This window comes from Cynocephalus volans, chromosome 8 (genome assembly GCF_027409185.1).
Source record: "Cynocephalus volans isolate mCynVol1 chromosome 8, mCynVol1.pri, whole genome shotgun sequence".
Classification (NCBI taxonomy): Eukaryota; Metazoa; Chordata; class Mammalia; order Dermoptera; family Cynocephalidae; genus Cynocephalus; species Cynocephalus volans.
This window is the reverse complement of record NC_084467.1, coordinates 24683098-24706079: the sequence shown is the minus strand read 5'-3', so window position 1 is coordinate 24706079 and position 22982 is coordinate 24683098. Positions and strand designations below refer to the sequence as shown.

The following is a 22982-nucleotide window of genomic DNA, read 5'->3' as shown; positions in this document are numbered from 1 at the left end:
TCCACGATAGCAACTTTTGTCCCTGCCACGAAAACAAGGATAGCACCAATTGGACACCCTGCGAATGGTGGCCACATTTTGATTGTGAGGTATCCTTCCAAGTGGATGATCACAAAAAAGCAGCGTGAATCCACTGATTAGGTTAAATATATCACAAATGTTATATCCAAATGTGTGGCTACATGGAGGAGTAAGCCACTCTTTTTTTTTTTTAAGCCAACACGTTAGCAAATAAATCCCTACAACATTTCTAAACTTCGGCATTCCCATTTGTTATTACATTCATTTTAAAAGGCAAGCGCTTGAGTAATGTTTCAGTTTTCATAATTTCCTCACAATATTGTATGAGTAATGCATCCTGGATGATATACCTTTAATGTCACAGAGTAAGCATTTATTTACATATTTGCCCATGAATAGATAGGTGGGTCTAATAATTTTCTATAATTTTTTAAAAGTTCTGCAAGATCAGAGAAGTGACCACAGGCATCTCCACAGAGAGTAACAGCCGGCAAATCTTTTGCAGTTTGACTATCCTGTTGGTATTTTCCTTAGCTTTCTCTTGTAAGAATCCACATGGTTCTCTTTTCTCTTTCCTTCAGGCTTGCTCTGCAACTTTTTCTAATTTCTTGGGTGGAGTCTTTGGCCTGTTCATTTTGAACAATTTTATTCCCTAAAATGTCTTTAAATTACATACTTCCCTGCCAGTATTGTTTTTGCTCTGTCTCACAAATTTTGACATGTAGCATTTTCATTACTCTTAATTTCTAAGTAATTTCCTTTACAATTTTCTTAACTCGGTGGTTGCTTAATAGTGGTATTTAATCTCCAAGTATACAGGATTTGTAGTTTTCAACAACAAAAACTAAGTTTTCAGTTTTGTATTTTATGGCTGAAGAACATGGTCTGTATAATATTGATTTTTTGGAATGTTTTTGAGGCTTCCTTTATAGTTTAATGCATGCTCTATATATGTTTTTAAAATCCATAATTCTCTGTTGGTTGGGAATGAAGTTCTACATACAGCCAGTAGGCTGAGCTTATTAACTGTGTTCAGATTTTTGGTATTTCTACTTATGTTGTGTCTACTTGCTCTATTTATCCTGAAAAAAGTATGTTAAAATCTCTAACTATAATGATCATGTTTCTTCCTGTGGTTCTGCCAGTTACACTACTATATTTGGAGACTGTGTTGTTGATGAATAAAGGCTTATGATGGCTATATATTCATTTTGCCAATACATAACACACTTCTTCACCCTTATTTAATATATATATTATGTATATATTATATATATATTATATATATATTATATATATATGTAAGACTTTATTTTTTACACCAGTTTTAGGCTCACAGCAAAATTAAGCAGAAAGTGCAGAGAGTTCCCATGTACTCCCTACTCCCACACACATCCAGCTTCTTCCATTTTCTGCACCCACACTAGATGTTACACTTCTCTCTGTGTAAAGGAGATGCAAGAAAGATTACTCAAAGCAACATGAATGCAATGAGAAGCCCGAAGGGACTGCACCTCAGCAACACCTCTGTTAGAATGAGAAAACTGGGTATAGCCCCAATTCAAAGTTAGCTTCTGTTTTTTATTGTAAATACAAGGAAGTTTCATAAGAAAAATCAGTTGACTCAACCATTTCAAAAGGACACAAAGACATGGGGAGTGTGACAAAAGTTATCTATGGCTAAGTATAGCTTAAACAATGGAAACTAGTAACATCAGTAAAATTAACAATGTGACATTCCAAAGTACAATTTGTGAAAAGCTAAGTTGGTCAAACCGTGATACTTATCTAAAATATAACCTCTCCTTAAATGATTTAAGCAAAAGTTACATTCTTATGATTAAATCTAAGTATAATTGTCTCTAAAGTTTACACTAACGGACAGCTTGCCCTTAGCAAAGATTTTTTCACATTTTTCCCTACAGCAATTCTTTAAAATCTCTCAACAAGGGCTGGCCCGTGGCTCACTCCAGAGTACAGTGCTGATAACACCAAGGCCATGGGTTCAGATCCCATATAGGGATGGCTGGTTCGCTCACTGGCTGAGCTTCATGCTGACAACCCCAAGCCAAGGGTTAAGATCCCTTTACTGGTCATCTTTAAAAAAAAAAAAATCTCTTAACAGGATTGGTATGTCAACCACCTGTTAGCTCTAAAATCATTAAAGTATACAACCCCATACCAAAACAGTGATTAGAGTTGATTAGATGGGCTGTTGCCATGTTATCTGTGGGCTTATGCCCCTTAATGGAGGGCTTTTGTCCCATACATACATTACCTAAAAACCCTATTCTAAAAATCAAAAGAGAATCAACATTTCTAACCCTCTACAACTAGAGTGGTACATTTGTTACAATCAGTGAACCTACATTAACACATCATTATCACCCAAAGTCACAGTTTACATTAAAGTTTATTCTTGGTGTACATTTTATCGGTTTTGACAAATGTATAATGACATGTACCCACCACTATAGTGTCATACAGGATAGCCCTTACGATATTTTAGCCTGAAGTTTATTATATCAGATATTAAAGATTTCTGGCTAGCAGGTTAGCTCAGTTTGTTAGTGTGGTGTATAGCACCAAAGTCAAGGGTTTGAATCCCCTCATCGGCCAGCTGCCAAAAAACAAACAAACAAACAAACAAACAAAAACCACCAAGATTTCTATGTGGCTGGCTTGGGGATCCAAACCCTTAACCTTGGTATTGTCATCACCATGTTCTCCCAAATGAGCAAACCAGCCAGCCCTCTACACTAGCTTTTTTAAGGTTCTTATTTATTTATTTATTTACTTACTTACTCACTTATTTATTTGGCAGCTGGGCAGTACAGGGATCCGAACCCATGTCCTTGGTGTTACAAGGCAGTACTCTGATAGGTTCATATTTAGCTGGTATTTATTTTTGTTTTAAGTACGCTCATAATTTCATCCAATCATTGAGTTCTTGTCTTTTACTGGTAAGTTTAACTCTTTTACATTTATATGAATAACTTTAAAGACTTTTTCCTGGTATATTTTATATTTCCCATTTACTGTACTTTCTTTTTGCTATTCTTTTCACTTTTTCTGATTCAGTTTTCTTCTGCCATTTTCAAAGTTATAAATGCTATTTTTATTTTTATGGTAATTGCCCTTACCTTAAAACTCATACTCACATTTCTATTAATTTCTAAAATTTATACTTGTCTACATTTCCCCTAACGACCAAGTACTTTAAAAATTTTTTAAAATAAACTTCAACATATTTTAAGTTTTAGACCTGTTCCCTACCTTTTCCCACTTAAAAGGAAACAGTTTCTTGTAACATTTTAAAATCCAATTTCACAGAACATCTACATAGGCACAGTTTCTGATACATTCCGTTACACTAACTGAGTGTGCCGATACATTCTGTTACACCGAATGTACAGATACATTCAGTTACACTACCTGAGAGTGCCGATACATTCCGTTACACTAACTGAGTGTGCCGATACATTCCGTTACACTAACTGAGTGTGCTGATACATTCTGTTACACTGAGTGTACCGATACATTCCGTTACACTAACTGAGTGTGCCGATACATTCCGTTACACTAACTGAGTGTGCCGATACATTCCGTTACACTAACTGAGTGTGCCGATACATTCCGTTACACTAACTGAGTGTGCAGATACATTCTGTTACACCGAATGTACAGATACATTCAGTTACACTACCTGAGAGTGCCGATACATTCCGTTACACTAACTGAGTGTGCCGATACATTCCGTTACACTGAGTGTACATTCCATTACACTAATTCAGTGTGCCGATACATTCCTTTACACTAACTGAGTGTGCCGATACATTCCGTTACACTAACTGAGTATGCAGATACATTCTGTTACACCGAGTGTACCGATACATTCAGTTACACTACCTCAGAGTGTCGATACATTCCGTTACACTGAGTGTGCAGATACATTCTGTTACACTAACTGAGTGTGCCGATACATTCCGTTACACTGAGTGTGCAGATACATTCTGTTACACTGAGTGTGCCGATACATTCCCTTACACTAACTGAGTGTGCAGATACATTCAGTTATACTGAGCATACCATACATTCCTTTACACTAACTGAGTGTGCCGATACATTCCGTTACACTGAGTGTGCCAATACATTCTGTTACACTGAGTGTGCAGATACATTCAGTTACACTGAGTGTACCGATACATTCTGTTACACTGAGTGTACAGATTAATTCAGTTACTCTACGTGAGTGTGCCGATACATTCCGTTACACTGAGTGTGCCAATACATTCCGTTACACTGAGTGTGCAGATACATTCCTTTACACTAACTGAGTGTGCCGATACATTCCTTTACACTGAGTGTACCGATACATTCTGTTACACTAAGTGAGTGTGCCGATACATTCCGTTACACTGAGTGTACTGATACATTCAGTTATACTGAGTGTATCAGAATCTATCAGAATGATATGATTTCTTTTTTAAAAATTCTCTTTATTTATTTATTTTAACTTCTCAAAATACAGAGTAATTGATTTTCATGACCCTTTACCTGTTCCTCTTCTCTCCTCCCTGTCTCCCCTCCCCCTCCTACATTATATCTGTTCAGAATATGATTTCAAGTCAATAACTTCCACTAACAATTTTTTTTCTACCTACTGCAACTCCTCCTTTTTCCTTAAGATAGCATAACTAAGGCTCAAAAGAAATACTCATTAGGTTACAAATATTCTTTTCTCTCCTTAAAGGTGCTACACATTTACAGAATTTCTAATTCCATCATTGCTTCAATTTTTTGATGCCACTTTGTATACAGCACTTAATTATGGAGAATAAGAAAAAGCAAAACTAAAATAAGGAAGAGGATATATGATACATTTTTATTTATTTATTTATTTATATTTTAATTTTTTTCTTTCATATTATACATTTTTAACAATCTGTTTTCTGATTCCCTTTAGATGCCCATTCATCAACAAAGACCATACACAGGTTTCAATCTTTACTGCAGGGTTTATGAAAAGATGTAATGGTCTCATGCATTTTATTTTATATATGTTGCTTTCCACATTTTAACCTATTTAAATAAACACAGCAAGACTCATTTATAAGGGCACAGACTCTTCCTGGTTCAGCCAGAAGAAAATATAAAACTAATCTACTTAGGAAAAGAATGCTTATAAACCTCTTAACTTTAGATTGTATTAGGCTGAGCTTTTCTATAGGAAATTTCTTTAAAATTAGAAGAGTGCCTGAAAAGTTTGCAGTGGATGTGGAAAGTGCAAAAATTCTGCTCCAGGAAATGTTATACAGATGAAATATTTTAATCCATTAGCAGTTAATACTGAAAGCATATATGTGCTCTTAATCCTTTCCCATTCACTTTTTGGAATGTATTTATTTGCTCTTGACAAAGGTCTGAGTGCCAAAATTCAGGAAACATTCCCTACAGAACAGGTGTCTGTTTAATCCCAAGGGATGCTTTTATAGGCCAGTTTAGCCAGAGACAGCCTGGTGGGAGCCTATGATATAGAATGAACATGCTGTAATCGCAGGGACCTTAATAAGTTTGGAGTAGGGTAGGCTAGATTTGAAACTGCACCTCCTCCAACAAAAGATAGAAACCCCTAAAGGGTGTCATATGTAGGCATATCTATATAAAAGCTGGGATAGAAATCCATATTCCTACTATTTTGCTATGTATAGTTATCCAATTTAATTCAACTGTCTTCTTAGAAATGAATGTCAGAGAATAAACTTAGAAAGGTACTATTCGGGTAGCCAACTTTTTGCTTTCCACATGGCTGTTCTGAAGGTTGGGTAACAAAAGGGGTCATGGTCTACTTTTTCCTTCCCATTAAAAATCAGGTACATAGGGCTGGCTGGTTAGCTCAGTTGGTTAGAGCATGATGTTATAATGCGAAAGTCAAGTGTTTGGATCCTTGAACCAGCCAACGGCCAAAAATATATAAGTAAATAAAATATGTATACATTATGGAAGAAATCATTCCTTAAAAAAGCAGCTTTTTAAAAATTAGGTGTTTAGTTAAAGTCCATTCAGATAGGCAGAGTGGATCGGGGATGGAGGGGTTGACAGAGGAGAACTGTGGGTGGAGAGTATTCAACTTATGTTTTGTAACATGGTCTCTTTTGACTAATTCTCCATTGAAGTTCTCATTTTATCCATAGCATTTGTCAAAGGGTATACTCACAGTGCACGTTTTCTGCAGTGGAGTTATAGAATCCTTGGGTATATATTCAGTACTTGATAGTACTTTGACTTTCCAGGGCATGGCATAGTTTGGTTGGGAAGACATTAATTTCTCAGCTGTGGGCTGTGTGATGATTAACTCTGTACCCCTTTCTCAATTAGCAACATCATGGATATCAGAGCAAATGGTGGATCTTTATGGTGTTGAAGTCAGGAGTTTAAATGCCTTTTGGAAGTCAGTGTGGGAGTAAATAGTGTTGATGGGTCGATGTGAGTTATTTCCTTAACTATTTTAGTTATCCACCTACAACAACAACCAGAAACACATGCATTAGGGATCTGTTTTAGATTCAGGTATGGGAGTGGCTCTACCCGATATTCGACTTAACTGTTTGGTGGTAAATTGCAGTGCTCCATTCGGAGTGGCATGATCCCTAGAGAGCCGGCTGGCACTTGTAAGTGGCTTTTGAAAAGGTGGGATTCCACGAAAGGCCAGAGGGGGCCACTCAGGAATTGGTTGTAGTTTGGCGACACAGTGGGAGCAATGGAAGAGTCTTAGACCTATCTCTGAAAGTATATGGACCAGTGTGCTTGCTTGGGTGCAAGAAATTAGCATGATAGAACAAGGGATTAGTATTTAAAGGTTTGATGGGAATATTTTAAAAGACACTTAACCTGCCAAGCAAGACTCTCAAGAGGTGTTAAGTTGGATACCCTGGTGTCTTCTTCTTTGGAGGAATCTCATTCTTCCCCAGAACTGTTATTTAGGTAGCCAATCTTTTCTTCTTCCTCGCTTTCTGATTCTGATAAGGGGTCAAGAGAGGGATATCTGGTACCCACTAGAATAAAACTGAGTAAGGAATCAGAAAAAGGTAACAATGTAAGCCAGCAGAACACTGACTAACATTTGCAATAGAAACAAGATTGGTTAGAGCATGGTGCTGATAACACCAATGTCCAGGGTTCAATCCCTGCACCTGCCACTGCCACAAAAAACAAACAAACAAACAAACAAACAAACAAAAAAACACCAAGAGATGAAAAATCCTTTCACCAAGATTTATTTGTCTCTCAGTCCATTATACACACAAAATATGCTTCTGGCCTGTACCACTGTGCAGTTCTTCAAGATCATGTTGCATATTCTTCACTTACAAAGAAGAACATCTCAGTTCTCAGGATGAGTTCAGTGTGTAACTGTTAGTCACTCACCAGTGGCATAGGTCACAGAGTAACTCCTTCAAATCCTGACTACCCAAGAAGGGAAAGAGTCTTCATTTAGGCAAGCTGATTTTCTTAGCATGGTCTCAATCGGTAGTGATATTGTGAAGAGACATTTTGTGCACTGTGTTTTGTTGGCAGTGATATTACACCTATTTGGTAATGAAAAGAAGTTCAGTAGTTGCCTTGGGTGTCTGTGGGTGCAGCAATATTTCTGCAGCAGGGGAGATGAGGTGAGCTGTCAAGGACATTTGGTGTGCAAGAATACGATGTTTTCCATAGGTGATGCAAATGTCCTTGGAAACATGACTTAGCTATTGGACTATCTGGAAAAGTAGCCTTAACCTTTAGATATGCTTGCTGGGATTAGTTTTAGGGGGCCTGTCGTGGTGGTACAGTTGCTAGATGTTAGGACTCTTGCTGGGACCTCAGAGGTTGTGGGCATATGACCAATTTTATATATGCCAAGGAGGATCCTTTCTTCTTTCCAGCCCAGATGCAGGACCCCACTAGGCCTACTGCCACCATCTCTGTCCCGACTGTCACACAGCTGCTCTGCTCGCTCTCCCTGCTGACACCACTTCTGGCTGAGCCAATGCCCCAAACAAGTACTTTTGTATCTTTCTCATGTGCCATTGAATTCCTCCCTGAGACCCTTTATGATTGTATTGTCAAGAATTTTAGTTCTGGGATTTTAATAATGAACTCTCTAATTTCTCTTTTCCTTTGGTATTAGCTTTTCTTCCTTTTTGCCATCTTTCTCTTGCCAACAATCCACCTTACTTCCCCCATCTCTTGCATGTATTGGGTTTGCTTTCATTCTGTATTCATCACGGATTTTGCACTGCCCTGATTTGACCCAATGTCACTTGAGGATGGCTGAAGGAACAGCCACCGTCTCCTCAACCCTCACCCACATACCAGTCTTAATTTTCCTGGGGTTTCTTGCTTAGAATGCAAGGAGTTTCTCAAATCCATGGCCTCATTTTTTCATTAGTTTTGGAAAATTAGCTCATTCCTGTCAATTATATCTTCTGTCTCATTCTTTCCTTCCTCTCCTTCTGGTTTTCCTGTACATTAAACTGATTCATCCTCTCCTCTATTACTCCTTCTCCTTTCTCTCTTTTCTATCCTTTTGTCTCTTTATTTATTTATTTATTTTAAAAAAAGATGACTGGTAAGGGGATCTTAACCCTTGACTTGGTGTTGTCAGCACCACACTCTCCCAAGTGAGTCAACCGGCCATCCCCATATAGGGATGTGAACCTGTGGCCTTGGTGCTATCAGCACTGCTCTCTCCCGAGTGAGCCACAGGCCGACCCCTTGTCTCTTTATTTTATTTTTTGGATATTGGGTGGTATGGGGATATGAACCCTTGACCTTGGTGTTATAATACTGCACTCTAACCAACTGAGCTAACTTGGCAGTCCCCCTTTATGTTTTATTCTGGATATTTTCTCTGACCAATCTCTAAATTTATTTATTCTCTCTTTATCAGTATTGAATCTGCTGTTAAGCCTAATCCATTGGGTTATATTTTTAAGTTAGAGGATTTCTATTTGGTTAGAGTGCAGTGTTGTAACACCAAGGTCACGGGTTTGGATCACCCATCCTGGCCAGCACGAAAAAAATTAAAATAAAAAATAAAAAAATTTGTCACCCCCCCCAAATAATTTATATTTGCTTGTTTGCATTTTTTCTACTTTTCTGCTAAAATTATCCATCACCTATTTATTTTCCTGAACATAATGAACAATCCAATAAGTCCAATATCTGTGGTTCTTGGGGTCCTTTTCAATTGTCTATTGTTTCTGCTGGGTCTTGTTCATGTTATTGTGTCTTCTAGTATGTGTGATTGTTTTTGTGGACCAAATGTTGTATTTGCATAATTGTTCATAGAAATAATTTGAGGCCTAATATGATAATATCTTTATCCAGAGAGGATTATTTTCTGTCAGGTATCTAAAGGCACTGGCACTCTGAGCATGCAATTTCAGGGATTGAGATTGCCTGAAGCTTAGTTGTGATGCCTGTTCATCTACACTACTCACCTTTACTTTTACGGTGCAATCCTTCGGTATCCCAACTCAAAGTGAAAGTTGTTCACTAGGCGTTCTCTCTCTTAGCAGGTTCTGGACTCCAGTCTCTGTTCTCCTGACTATTCAAGGCTGTTAAAAACACCATTCATTCATCCTTTTAGCTGTTTCTTAGGAAATGCCTCACCTGGAAAAGTAGTTCTAAATGTGGGGCTCACATACTACAGTTTCTTTCCTTTCCTAGATCCTGGCTCAATAATGCTTCACTAACATGTTAGCTTTCTATTAATAATAAGCAGAGATTTTTATATTTTTTCAGTTTTATTAGTTTTCTTCAGTGGGAGGGTTGGTCAGAATTACCTAGTCACCAATACTGGAAGCCCAGACCCTCCCTCACTCCTATCTTCCTATGGGAAAAGCACTCTAATAGCCATGATCCGCTAAGAAACAAAATGACAATGGAAATGCAAACTGTGTAGCAATTACCCAAGCACCAAAACAATGAAGTGCCAGCCAAGGGAGATTCTACAAATATACAAAAATACAATGTAACACAGTTGAGAAAGCAATTCAAATCAACACTGATAACAAAATATCCTTCCAGAAAATTGGAGGATCCAAAATACTGACTTTACATTCAGTTTACAAATGCCACATTATAGTGACTTTACTAGCGAACAACAGTTGGTTGTAAGAGAGAATGAAAGCATTTTTCCGTTCTGGAACTTGTACTCAGCTGTTGGCATGGTCAGGTTGGCCAACTCAACAATAAACTTCAGACCATACTTTGGGAACCTCTTACCTTAGGAAGGAAGAGGTAACATTTGAAATTCCTGAACCAAGGCTGAATGGTCTTCAGCCTTTTGAATGGTCTTCACTTAAAGTTTCTGTTTTGAGATCTCTGTAGATCCTTCTCTGATTCGGTTACAGTGGAATGGATTAAGTTTCTCTTGATTAGATTAAATGTCCTTCTTAAATCCATCCTAATCCTCTCCCCAAGTCAGCTTGATTAGAATTTTAGGTTTCATAAAACTTCCCAAATTGATGATATTATTCATTACATATGCATTTAACTAGATGAATTGTGAAAATTTCCAAGTTTTAGGCATGATTTTGACATAATTTTGCCCAGATAACTCTCAGCAAATAGGCTTAGTTAGACAACAAGTTTGGAAATGCTAATCCAGTTCCTTAACTTCTCCAAGCCTCTGTTTTCTCATCTTTAATCGGGAATAATAATGTTGTCAATGTCATAGAGATATTTTGGGAGTCTAAAATGAAATAATTTAATATACAAGTCTCAGCACAGGGCATGGCACACAGGTAAGCATTTGATAACATTACAGTCTCATGAGTTTGCTGGAGGCAATGCTCTGATAGGGTTATATTTGAGGCTGGGAAGTGGCTTCAGGTCCTTTGAAAGCAATTCCTTAAGAAAGGTCAGGGATGGGTGACAAGTATTCTGTAGGAATTGCATTATTTGTCTGGGGAGGGGCCTGAAGGCTGGTTCCACATGGCTGTGGCTAAACTGACATTAGAATCTGTATGCCTGAGGAATACAAGCTGAAGTTAAAACTAAGGAGTTAGTCACGAATCTTATAATGAAATCATGGAACACAGAGCCTGGTAAGATTCTGAAAAGTTTGTAACTTTCTCATGCCTGCTATGTTTCCTACTGCATGTTTTCCTATTATGGCTACCTAGCACTTTGCAGGGTCCTGCCTGGCCCCATGGGGCTAAACACTTCATCTGCTTTATTTCATTTAGTTCTGTTGTAATAACTCCATGTTACAGGGGAGAAAATGGAGGCTCAGAGAAGTTAAGTAAGTAATTTCTGGTCTGGTTCTAGAGCTGGATCTCTAAATACAACATATTACTTATAGGGTTGTTAAATTCGAGTGTTGACACTGTAAATAGCTGCTGAATTCACTCATGTAACAAACATTTAATGAGCAATTACTGTACGACCTGCCCTAAGTTGGTCTCGGGATTCAGAAGTGACTACAAGACCACAACTACAAGTTATTTTATTGTAGTACTAATTCTGTATTAGACACTACGTATTTTAGTTCATTTAACCATCATAACTACCCTGTGAGAAGAGTATTGATATCCTTATTTCACAGATGAGAGAGCTGAGAGTCAGAGACTTGCTCAAGGTCACTCAACCAGGAAGTGGCAGAGTTCAGAACCTTAAAAAAACATTAAAAAAAAAAAAGATGACAGGTAAGGGGATCTTAACCCTTGACTTGGTGTTGCCAACACCACACTCTCCCAAGTGAGCTAACCCAGCCATCCCTATATGGGGATCCGAACCTGTGGCCTTGGTGTCATCAGCACCACACTCTCCCAAGTGAGCCACAGGCCGGCCCTAGAGAGTTCAGAGTCTTTAACTTCCAAGTCTTGTTCAGAAATGAAAATCTCACTTATATTTATTTTATTTTATTGTTTTGGCAGCTATTGATTTGGCAAACTCATTTTTTAAAACAAAAATGACAAAAGTAACATTCTTTTTAAAAAAATAAAACTAAAATATGCTCAAACAATGAGTGCTGATTTTCTCACACACTTGGCAAAACATGATGTTAACAATTGTTTTAGTATTTAACTTATGAAAATATTATATTTCAAAGTTGCTTTTAGTTATTTTTCTCATCTTTTACAGCTTTGAGGTATATTTCACATACTATAAAAATTACTCATTTAAAGTTTATGGTTCTGTGGTTTTAGCATATTTACAGAGTTTTGCAATCATCATCACAATCTAATTTTAAAACTTTTTCAACACCCCCCAAAAGAAACCCCATATCCATTCCCACTTCGTCCCTCAGCACCAGGCTAGTTATATGTTTGTTGGTCATTTGTGATTTTGTTATTTCTTTATCTATCTTTGGATTTTTAAAAACTGATTATAGAAGCTCCATATTTATCATGACAACTAACCATTTACCCACCTTGTACATTGCAAATATTTTAAAGCTATTTTCTCATTTGTTTTATTTCGTTGATGACATCTCTTCTTGCACAGATGTTTAGATTTCGTTCCTTCTTTTTCTTTATGATCTATTGATACATGATTATAAACATTTTTCCTCCTCCAGTTACAGAGCGTCCCCCACCCCCAAATATATTCTTGTTTTTTACAGTATTGTGGCTTTCCTACATTTTCGATTCATCTTGAGTTAATTTGATATAGTATAAATATATCTTATTAAATACTAGTGATCTGAAAAGTCACTTTCCTCAAATGGCCTCATTTCCATTCATTTCTGAAACTGGACAGAATGACAACAGCTAACATTAACATTGACTGCTCACAAGCAGCGTTGGCTTCATGTTCTTGGTCTACTGTTCTGCCGTCTCCATCGGGAAATTCGTAATAATTTATGAACAAGGGGCTACACATTTTCATTTCGTCCCGGACCTTCGCAAATTATGTCGTGGTCCTGCTTACAAATCCCAGGTACTGTACTAAGCACTTTACATGTATTACTCCACTTCATCCTCACGGCCATTCCGTTAAGGAGTTATTAGCATTTTCTTTTTCATTTTACAGATGGGGAAACAGAGGCAGGTAGATTGAATTAAAGCCACAGAGCTAGAAAGCTGCAGTCAAGGGGTCTGAACCCAGCAGCTCTAAGGCCAGAGCGAACGCTGCAGGCCGCTATCACCCGGGCACGAGCGGGGCCCCGCCCAAGCCTCCGGTGACCGTCGCTGGTCCCACCCGCGTGCCCAGCCCTGTGCGGCGCGGAGCCGGGCGCCGCGCGCACCGTGCGCGCTCAGGTGAGGGCCCGCGGGCGCGCGCCTCCTGCCCTCGGCGGCGCGCGCTCGCCCAGCGGGCGGCCACTCGCGCGCGCAGCGGTTGTGTTGCCTGCGAGTTTCCCGAGTTCACGCAGGCCCTGGGTTGTCATGGCAACCAGGCAACCTGTTCCAGAGCCGCCAGCCTTCTCCGCACATGCCGCTGCCACCACCGGAGCCGGGGCCAGAGTCTATCCCATGATGCACAGCGCCAGCCCAGTCCCCAGTGGGCCGCCATGTTGTCGGAGTGAAAGGTAAGGGGGAGCGAGAGCGCCGGAGAGAGAAGATCGGGGGGCTCAAATCCATCTTCATCCTACCGCTCCGCCCGTGAGTATCCGCACCCCGCCGACCCCAAACGCTGCCCTGGACCCCCAGCGAGCAGATTGTACTTTCGTATTGGTGTTGGAGAGCCGCTGGGGGGGTGAGAAGGGCTTTGGAAAAGCCGCCGGGGCCCTGGCTGAGGCTTCTCACTCGCTGTTCCTCGTACATGTTTTGGAGTCAGCAGCAAGGCCCCTATTGTTATCAAAGGAGGGAGGGGGTGGGGAGCGGGGTCGCAGCGAGGAAAATGCGGGGGGCTTAGGCCCGGGCCCGGGGCATAGACGTTTCTCCACATTTCTGCTCGGCCCTGTTGGGAACCCCCGAAGATTGATGTTGCCATTCGGGTTTCTTTTTTTGATGGGTTTGCGAAGCCCTGAACCTTCTGTGTGGCCATGAAGTGTGTGATTCTGTGCCACCCTTGATCTCTTCGACTTCTTGAGCTGCCGTGGTAGCGCCGAAGGAGGAGAAACAATCAATCGCTGTAGAAGCAACTGGAGCCCTTTTCCACAGGCGAGACCCACCGTGGGGGAACTTTGGGAGCCTTAAATGTCGAGAAGTGGCGACCAGGAAGTTTCAGATCGCTTTTTAGGCTCCTGGGTGCTTGTGGCCTTTTGTTTCCGTGAGAGCTTGTGTTTTGGGTGGGTTCTTCCTCTTTGAGCCTCCCGTCTGTTGGTGTGTGTCTCCCTCAACTCGAAGAGGGGTTCACTTCTTGATAGTAGGAAAAACATCTAGATATACAGTATTAGATAGTTTTAGCCCTCAAAAACGTGCTTGGTAAACATAGATCATTTGTTTTACTTGTCAGTACCACTCCCACGTCAAGTGGAGAAGACGCTCCTGCAACTTTTTCCCCCTGCCCTGTAGCCCACCCCGCCCAACAACATAAAACAACCCCCCCCAAACCACACATCACATTACTAGGGAAGGTTTTATCCCTCCCATAACTTGAAGGATCGTTACCCTCCATTGTTCAGTTAAGAAAACACTTCGTTTTGCTTACTTCCTATTACTGGGATTATTCAGAATAAGATTTTATGAGGCTTTTTGGGTTCTGTTTTAAAGTTAGTTACTTCTGAAACAATAGGTTTGTAGGTTTAAGCATTTTGTTTGTTTTATGAAAACACTTAAAAAGTCACCAAGACAAGTCTCCCCCAAGATATGCGGCTTCCGATGCAGTTTTAGTAAGCAAAATAAACATTTTGACCCATTGCTAATTTTAACTTAGTAAAACATTCTTGGGGGCTGTAGATTCTTTATCTTAATTTTTGGGAAATACTCATGAGATTCTGAATTGTGAGTTACTGTTTTGCCGTAGCCACAGTTGAGTTCATTTTGTCCAAGGCCACCGCGTTTTGAAATTTGAATTTGTTTAGTTTGGGTTTGAGATGAACTGCTTTAAAATAAATTTATGACCACAGAATGTTTGTTCAGTGTGGTAAAAATAAACACCTTTTAAACCACTAAGCATTTTAGTAAAAGGTGAGCTATGGAGATAGATTAAACTGTGTTCCTTTGTTTGAATTAAAACAAATAAATAACAACTACAACAAAACACCTTAACATAAACGGTTTGAAAGCTGTGGAAAAGTAGCTAGAATCAGCACTTAATGTTCGTTACTTAAAATGCGAATACTTACTTTTATAATGTCTTTTGTAAAAAACCACATTTCAAATGCCACACTTAACTTTGTAGTGAGCTTTGAGAGTTCCCTAGAAGGTATCAACAATTTAAATGTTTTCTGATATTTAGGTGACTGAGTTCTTAATTTTTGTGCTGTAGTTGCCAACATATTACAAAACTTCTGAGGACAGATGTTAATTGCTTAGGTATTTGCTTACTTTTAAACTGTCCCTTCTGCCAGGTTTTTTCTTGTCTGAGAAACTGCCTTGCCTCATTAGGTAAAGCAGGAAGTCTCTGGGCATACAGATAGCTTTACAAAAGCCAATTGTTTTGTTTGAACATTTTTATAGGAATCTCCCCTCCACCCATTCCTTTTTTTAGAATGAAGTTGTGTTCAGTGTGTCTCAGTGGTAAACTTTTTCATATGGAAATTCGTTGTTAGATAGCTATTTTGACAGGTCTTTTATTTCATTTCAGAAAAGATTGCATTTGTTACTTTAGGAATTCTTTTAGGGATTGGAGCTCCCTAGCCTTATTAACTGGTGGTCTTCAGTGTGATGACTTTAAATTTACCAGAAACTTTTATATCTGTTATTTTATTTTGATTTTTAAAAAACAGGAAACGTTGTGAGGCATAGAGAAAGGATTTCTCTCATTTTCTAGCTGTGGAAATAGGCTGAGAGAGGTTGTTAGTTTAATGGCAAAACTTGGGTTTTGGGATTCATGGCCTGCTCTAGAACAAAGATTGTTAGATTCAGATTTTGTTGTAGAAGAAAATGGGACTGTCCAGTATTGGTAATAGGAGGGTAATGAGTTCTTTTGGAAATCAAGCAGAAAGGTGTTAGGCTGGTTTGTGCTTTGCAAAGACCGAAGGTGAAACACAGCTATGACTTTCTGGTTTTGATAACTTGTTTTTGGTGGCTGGCAGGTATGGGGATCCGAACCTGTGACCTTGGGGTTTATAAGGCTGCGCTGTACCAACTGAACTAAGCGGCCAGCCCTTGGTTTTGGTACTTGAGCATGGACAGGATTTTATTCATGAAAGCAGATACTGAAATCTAGAAGGCTAGACTACTCCAGTACTCTGGTAAAATTCTAATATATTAGAATTATTAACCTAGAATAGGTATTTCCAAATTGGGCTTTGAACAAATTAGAAATTCCGTTGTGTCTTCTTATTCTGGCTTCAAAACATGAATTAGTTGTGAGGAACGATTGCTACTTTATCAGGAGGTTTAACTGTTTAATAAAGAGAGACAATAGATTCTCATAAGTCTGTTTTTTAAATGTTGCAGTTGGGCTTGGGAGAGAAGGATTTGTAACAGTGGACTGTTAGGTTGATAGCCTTGAAATTAGATGCTAGTGGCTGTGGACAGGTGTGTCCTAATTGGAAACTGATTTTTTACTTTGTAGCTTTTTTTTTTTTTTTTGCACCCACAGGCTGACAAGTGTTCTACCTTATGTACAAATATAGTTTTTGATTTTAAGGAACTGAAATAGTAATGTTTCATAGTAACATTTCAGGGATTCTTTCATCTTCTAGACAAGAGTAGAAGATACAAATGAGAGATACTGTTTACTGGGAAGTAACAAGGGGTTGGTAGAAAGAACTCATCTTGGGTGCAAAACAGATTGAGGTTTGAGTCCCTTCTCTGATACTCAGTAGCTGACTGGCCTTGGAAATATCACATAACTTAGTGTTTTCATTTGTAAAATAGGGGTAATAATCCTTACCTTTCAGTGTTTTTGTGATAAGGTAATGTCTGTGATATATTTGTTACACTATTACTCTGAGGCCTCTGGTTTTTTATAGTGAGGCTTTCTTTCTACACTAGTAAAGTGTTCGAATATGGTTTGATCTCATCCTGTTTGTAGAAGTGGAAGCAGTAATGGAAGAATAATGTGATTATAATTATAATTGTAAATTATTGGTAAAATTTAAGATTTTTTTTTCCCCATCAACAGCAGCTGAGGGGAGGGTTTAGGCTAAGAACATTTTTTTGCTGTCCTTGGTCAGATGGTTTTGTTTCTTCAAGAAGTATCCTATAAATATATTGGACATTTTAAAGAGTCTTTTCAAGCAATCTGAGCCATTGCTAATCATATATGGGATTGGGTTTTTGTCTGGTTACTGGCATATGTCTGCTGCAGCTGTAAAGTTGTGACATTTTCAAAAGCTCTTGTTCATTTAAAAACTGTCACAGTTAGTTTAAGGTGCAAATAAGTTGAGTGGAGAAGCCATTAATTGAAGTCTGATTTGGTAACCTTTTGGTAACATAAGCTTCCCTTGTATAGTTGTAGTATTGAGTACTGATCTCAATACCTTGTCAGAATGCCTGCCATCAACAACATTTATTTCCATACACAGAGACTAGGCAACTTAAAAATGGAGGGCTCAGTTTAGGAAATTGTGTATATATTATAAAACATTTAGCTGCTTGGTAGAAACGATCAAACATGATTGTATTGCAGAAGACATGGTTTATATTTTTATCTTGGTATAAGTCAAGTTATGCTTTAAAAAATGCAAATATTAAGTATTTGTAACATGTTTTTCCTTAGGTGTTGGTGGAATGAGCGTTGCATGTGTCTTGAAGAGAAAAGCAGTGCTTTGGCAGGACTCTTTCAGCCCCCACCTGAAACATCATCCTCAAGAACCAGCTAATCCCAACATGCCTGTTGTTTTGACATCTGGAACAGGGTCGCAAGCGCAGCCACAGCCAGCTGCAAATCAGGCTCTTGCAGCTGGAACACACTCCAGCCCTGTCCCAGGATCCATAGGAGTTGCAGGCCGTTCCCAGGACGACGCTATGGTGGACTACTTCTTTCAGAGGCAGCATGGTGAGCAGCTTGGGGGAGGCGGAAGTGGTGGAGGCGGCTATAATAATAGCAAACATCGATGGCCTACTGGGGATAACATTCATGCAGAACATCAGGTAAAAAAAGTTCACTATTTCAGCTTTGAAACTCTTTATAATCACTGTCCACTTAGGACATCTGCTTTCAGTGAATGTCTTTAAAAGCTTAAATTCCTAATTTAGTTTGGTCTAAACTAAACAGTCACTTGTTTTAAAGGATGATTTTTGTGATATTTGTTACTGGATCATTTATCATTCTGGTGCTAAATAGTAAATTACCAATTCATTAAAAAAAACAAGGTTGTTTTAATGTGCACCGTGTATTGCTATGAATACTTTTTTAAGAAAGAATATTTTTTTTCCCATTGACATATACTTTAAAGAACTGTTTCTTTTGTCTGTTTATAGGACAAATACATATCTTAGAATCTTTTGTGTTAGGTAACTTGTTTTTGAAGTTATAGTTGAAAGTAGTGGGAACTTGATAACAAATCAGCTGCTCAAGTGAAATTTATTTGAAATGGGACTTAACTAATGTTTTGTGTCAGAGAGGAGTGGTTTTGATTTTTATATTTTAACTGTCTGTGTCTTGTTCTAAGAACTTGTTTGGTTTTGGTTCATTTTAACATGTTTTATCTTATTGATCCAAAACCATAGCTGGAATCATAGTATATTTTACTGAGAAGAGAGTTTAGCTTTATCTGAGTTTCCTGACTTCCTGATAGTGACGAAAAGATTAGACTGTTCTGATCAGACTGTTCTTTAAAGTTGGGTATAGGTTGAATTTGCAGAGGTTCATATGCCAATCTGAGTACTGATTAACAAACAAGCAAACAAAAACCAAAAGCTGACATCTTTCACTAGGCCTCTAGTGCTTCTATTCTGCTTCAGAAACAATTAGGCATAAGCACACTTGCAAGTCTGAATTCTCAGTTATGCTTCCCCTGACCCCTCTAAAAAGGGCTGTGTACCATCATTTTTTACCGTGGTAGAAACAAATAGAATTTATCCTCTTATTCAACAGAAATTTATCGAGACCATTGATCATAGGTCTCTGCTTTATTGGCAGAATCTTCAGTGTCAGTGCTGCCTCATAAGAATGTGTAGGTGAGGGATGCCAAGAAATATAAGGGAATATATGAAATATTATATAAGAAATATAAAGGAGCTTTTTCCTGTGCACTTAGGAAACTTTTTATTATATACCTATTACTTAAGGCACTGTATTTGCATCCTGTTTGCTTGGAGTCTTAGAGATGGGAATCAAATTTTATTTATTTCATATTCCAGTCCCTAGAATTTAACATATCCTAGAGCTTCAGAAGAAATTTATTGGATGCATGAGTTCCTAACCCTTTGGCTTTTAAATAAAATTGGGGAAAAAGGACATGGTTGCAAAGATAAGGGCATTGAATGTCAGGCTAAGGTTTTAATTCAGTAGGCAGCAGGGTTTTTGAGTGTGTAGGTATGGAATGGCCTTAACCAGTCATGTTCTGGGAAGATGGAGTTGGCAACAAGGGATTGGAGTGGGTAAGAGTTAGTGGTAATTGGATAACTACTCTAACATACCTGATATGAGCAGTGGAAAAGGGGGTTGGAACTCAGACATGCACAGGATTTGGTGATTGAATTAGAAATCCTTTCTCCCTGGCAAAATAAAGTAATAAAGGAAATGGAGTACAGAGGGGGTCTGGCTTGGGGACAAGGTGATTGATTAAATTTGGTAGTACAAATGTTGAGTTTGAGGGGAAGGCAGACTATCTAGGTGGTATACTGTAGGCAGCTGTATATGTAGAGAGAAATCAAGGTAAGAGGTATTTGATTTGGGTAGCATCTCTGTGAGGGGTAAAAGTGGAAACCCTGTAATCTCTGCCTTATTTGGCTAAATATTGTTTACAGGTCATAAATGTTGATTTTTTTTTTTTTTTTTTTTTTTTAAAGATGACCGGTAAGGGTATCTTAACCCTTGGCTTGGTGTTGTCAGCACCATGCTCAGCCAGTGAGCGAACTGGCCATCCCTATATAGGATCCGAACCTGTGGCCTTGGTGTTATCAGCACTGCACTCTCCCAAGTGAGCCATGGGCCGGCCCTAAATGTTGATTTTTTAAAATCTGTAGTACAGGTGCATAAAATCTTTGTTGGCTTTCCTAATGATAGCCCGATGAGTGAAAGCAGAAAGGAGAATCAAGTGCCGAGCCTGTCTTTGCTAGTTGAGCAAATCAAATTCTAGGTCAGTTCTTGGCAGAGCACTAAGATCTAAGATCTAGTTGTGCTGTGCAAGTCATCAAGTGTTTATTGAAGGCTTACTCTGGCCTCTGTCTTATGCTGAAGCCTATCATAAGGAATCACATCTGACTTACTGAGCAGTTTTATCCAGGTCAGTTAGCACACTTGAGTTAATATTAAATGGCAAAACCTGTTCCCTACCCAGGGGACCTAAACCAGTGACCCAACTTGGAACTGGCATTCATCAACACAACACAGTTCTTTTGGGCCAGACATATGATATAATGAACAACATTAGGGAACTCAGGGTAGTTGGCATGTTGCAGTTGTGGGCTACACACAGACTACTTCTCCCACAGTTATTATAGTGTATTGTAATTTACTGGTTTTGGTGTTGATCTCACCTCCTGGACTGAACTATTCTAGGGCAGAGACTTATGTTTTTCATGCCCCTTTCCCAGGAGGTATTGTGAAATTTTTGTGTTGATTGAATGAGGGAAGACCAGAAGTTCTTCAGTTTTACACTTTGAAAGGAGTGGGTTTTATATCTCAGCTGTGCTGCTGGGAAACACATGGCAATATGTAGAGGCCACCTGGACATAATGGTGGTGAGTGTGGTGTAATTGGAAGAGTGGAGGGGCATATCTCTAGGTGGAAAATAACTGCCCTTATCAGCTATTGTTATTGATAGGAGGGGTAAGAAGAAGTTGTCTGTTCTGTCAGGAAGGTCGGAGTGGAAAGGAGGTTGAGAATCACTGATTATAATAGAAATATTTATTTTGATTGATTGATTGATTGTGGCTGGCTGGTATGGTGATCTCAACCTGTGACCTTGGTGTTATAAGGCTGCACTCTAACCAGCTGAGCTAACCGGCCAGCCAGAAACATTTATTGAGCACTTACATTGTAGGCACTGGACTGTGTATTTGCTGCAATTAATCCTTAGAACAGTCCTTTGAAGGAGGTAGTATGCTTTTTTGAGAGGTAAAAAACTGAATGAAGCTTAGTTACTAGGTAAAACCTGGTTTTGAAATCAGTCTTTTTGATTCTAGTGCCCATCCTTTATATGTACTTCTGTCTCCTTAGGCAAGACAAACCAGACAAAACAAAACTATTGCAACAAAGTAGCACATTCCATGGTCAAAGAACTATTTTGCCATAATTGAAATTTAGAGATTATAAATTTGATAGTAAGGAGATGAATGTAAATAATTTTGACTTTTCTTCTATAATTCAGAGTCCTTTTTCCCCCACAAGAGCAATAATGCTAAAGTTCTTTTTTTTTTTTTTTTTCCAGTTTTTATTGCATGGGTGTTCTTAGTGGTAACGTGGGGAAACTTATCTCTGTATATTTTATCTATATAAAGTGATTCTGTTGCCAGCACATTCTACCATACCACTGGGCTGTTATTCCTGTCTGGTGGGCCTATTTCCTCAGCCTTTTCTTTAAATGGCCTTTTGGCAAAATGAAACAGTTTTAGATCGAATTGGCAGAATGCTTTCACCAGTGAGCTGGTGAAGTAAAGAATATCACAGACTGTGATTTCAGCCAGCAGTATTGGAGGGAAGGGAGTAGTTATTGTGCAAGGTACTTTATGTCTATTTCTCTCATAATTACTCCCATTTATGAGCAATCACTTTTATTACTTTTTTTTTTTTTTTAACCTTTTGAAGTTAGGTTTTTCTTGCTTGATGTAGCAAATCCTCTTAGTGGCTGAGTTCCCCTCTTTTAGTAGTGAACCCTTTAGGCTGTGCAAATATATATATGATTTTTTTTTTTTTTACATATTTAAGTCTTATTTTCTAAGTATGAAACTTGACAGGTAATTACTATAAGGCCCTTAAAATAAAAGTTTAAAACACTTAACAGCTGGAGAATATGTGTGGAGGTAACATGCAGTACTTTAAAAATCTTGCAAGCTGAGATATTTTAAATTAGGTGAAAGTAGAAACCATAAAATAATATTTTGGGGTGAAGAAGGGTGTTCAGATTTGTTTGTATGTTTATTTTAAAAAGTTGTAACATGCAAACTCTTTGTGGTCTTTTCTGTATTTTTTCCTTTTCTACTACAAGAATATAAACATACTAAGTATCATTTGGTTTAAATACATAAAATTATTGTATTTGATATAGTTAGAAACATCAAAGCCCCCATTTTTGGGCAAAACTGAGGTCTTTGGAGGGGAGTGAGAGAAAGAAGTCTCTCGATTTTTTTTTTTTTCCCGCCTGTAAAATTATACCCATAGTAAACAATTAAGGCAATGGGTGTATATCAAAATACTAGAAAATACTAGAAAACACATCTTCTTACATAAATGAGTTGTGTATTTAAAAATGTTACCTAACAGTAAATTTTATAATTTAAGAATTTTTTTTTTTTTTCTGAATGGCATTGAAAGTTTCATCATGCAAAGCTAAAGGTCAAGTCTTTGACTTATGATTGTTGTGTTCTCTTATTGTGAAATCTGTTTTCCCTACATACTGCTGTGGGATAAAGTGAGTGATGAAATAGGGAAAAGTCTTAAGGTGGATTGGTTGAACTGTAGCCTCTGTACTGGATTATAAGGGACAGAGATAAAAGCTCTGCTCTGGGGGAAAGGAAATTTGGAAGACAATTCCACAGAGTTTATACACTTGGTTTCAGTTTTTTGGTGCTAGGATGTAT

The 22982-nt window shown here is 38.5% G+C and overlaps 1 protein-coding gene and 1 pseudogene across 11 annotated transcripts in view; one reads left to right on the top strand and one right to left on the bottom strand.

Moving 5' to 3' along the window:
• Positions 1 to 6433: 6433 nt before the first annotated feature.
• LOC134384098 (DDB1- and CUL4-associated factor 16-like) lies at positions 6434 to 12906 on the bottom strand (annotated as a pseudogene).
• Positions 12907 to 13522: 616 nt separating this feature from the next.
• PUM1 (pumilio RNA binding family member 1) overlaps positions 13523 to 22982 on the top strand; it is a 121653-nt gene continuing 112193 nt past the window's right edge. For all 11 annotated transcript variants that reach the window (XM_063103890.1, XM_063103889.1, XM_063103888.1 and 8 more), the window contains exons 1-2: positions 13523 to 13619; positions 17794 to 18167. In XM_063103890.1, coding sequence (XP_062959960.1) covers positions 17805 to 18167 — 363 coding nt within the window. In that variant the 5' untranslated portion in view covers positions 13523 to 13619; positions 17794 to 17804. The remainder of the gene's footprint in view (positions 13620 to 17793; positions 18168 to 22982) is intronic.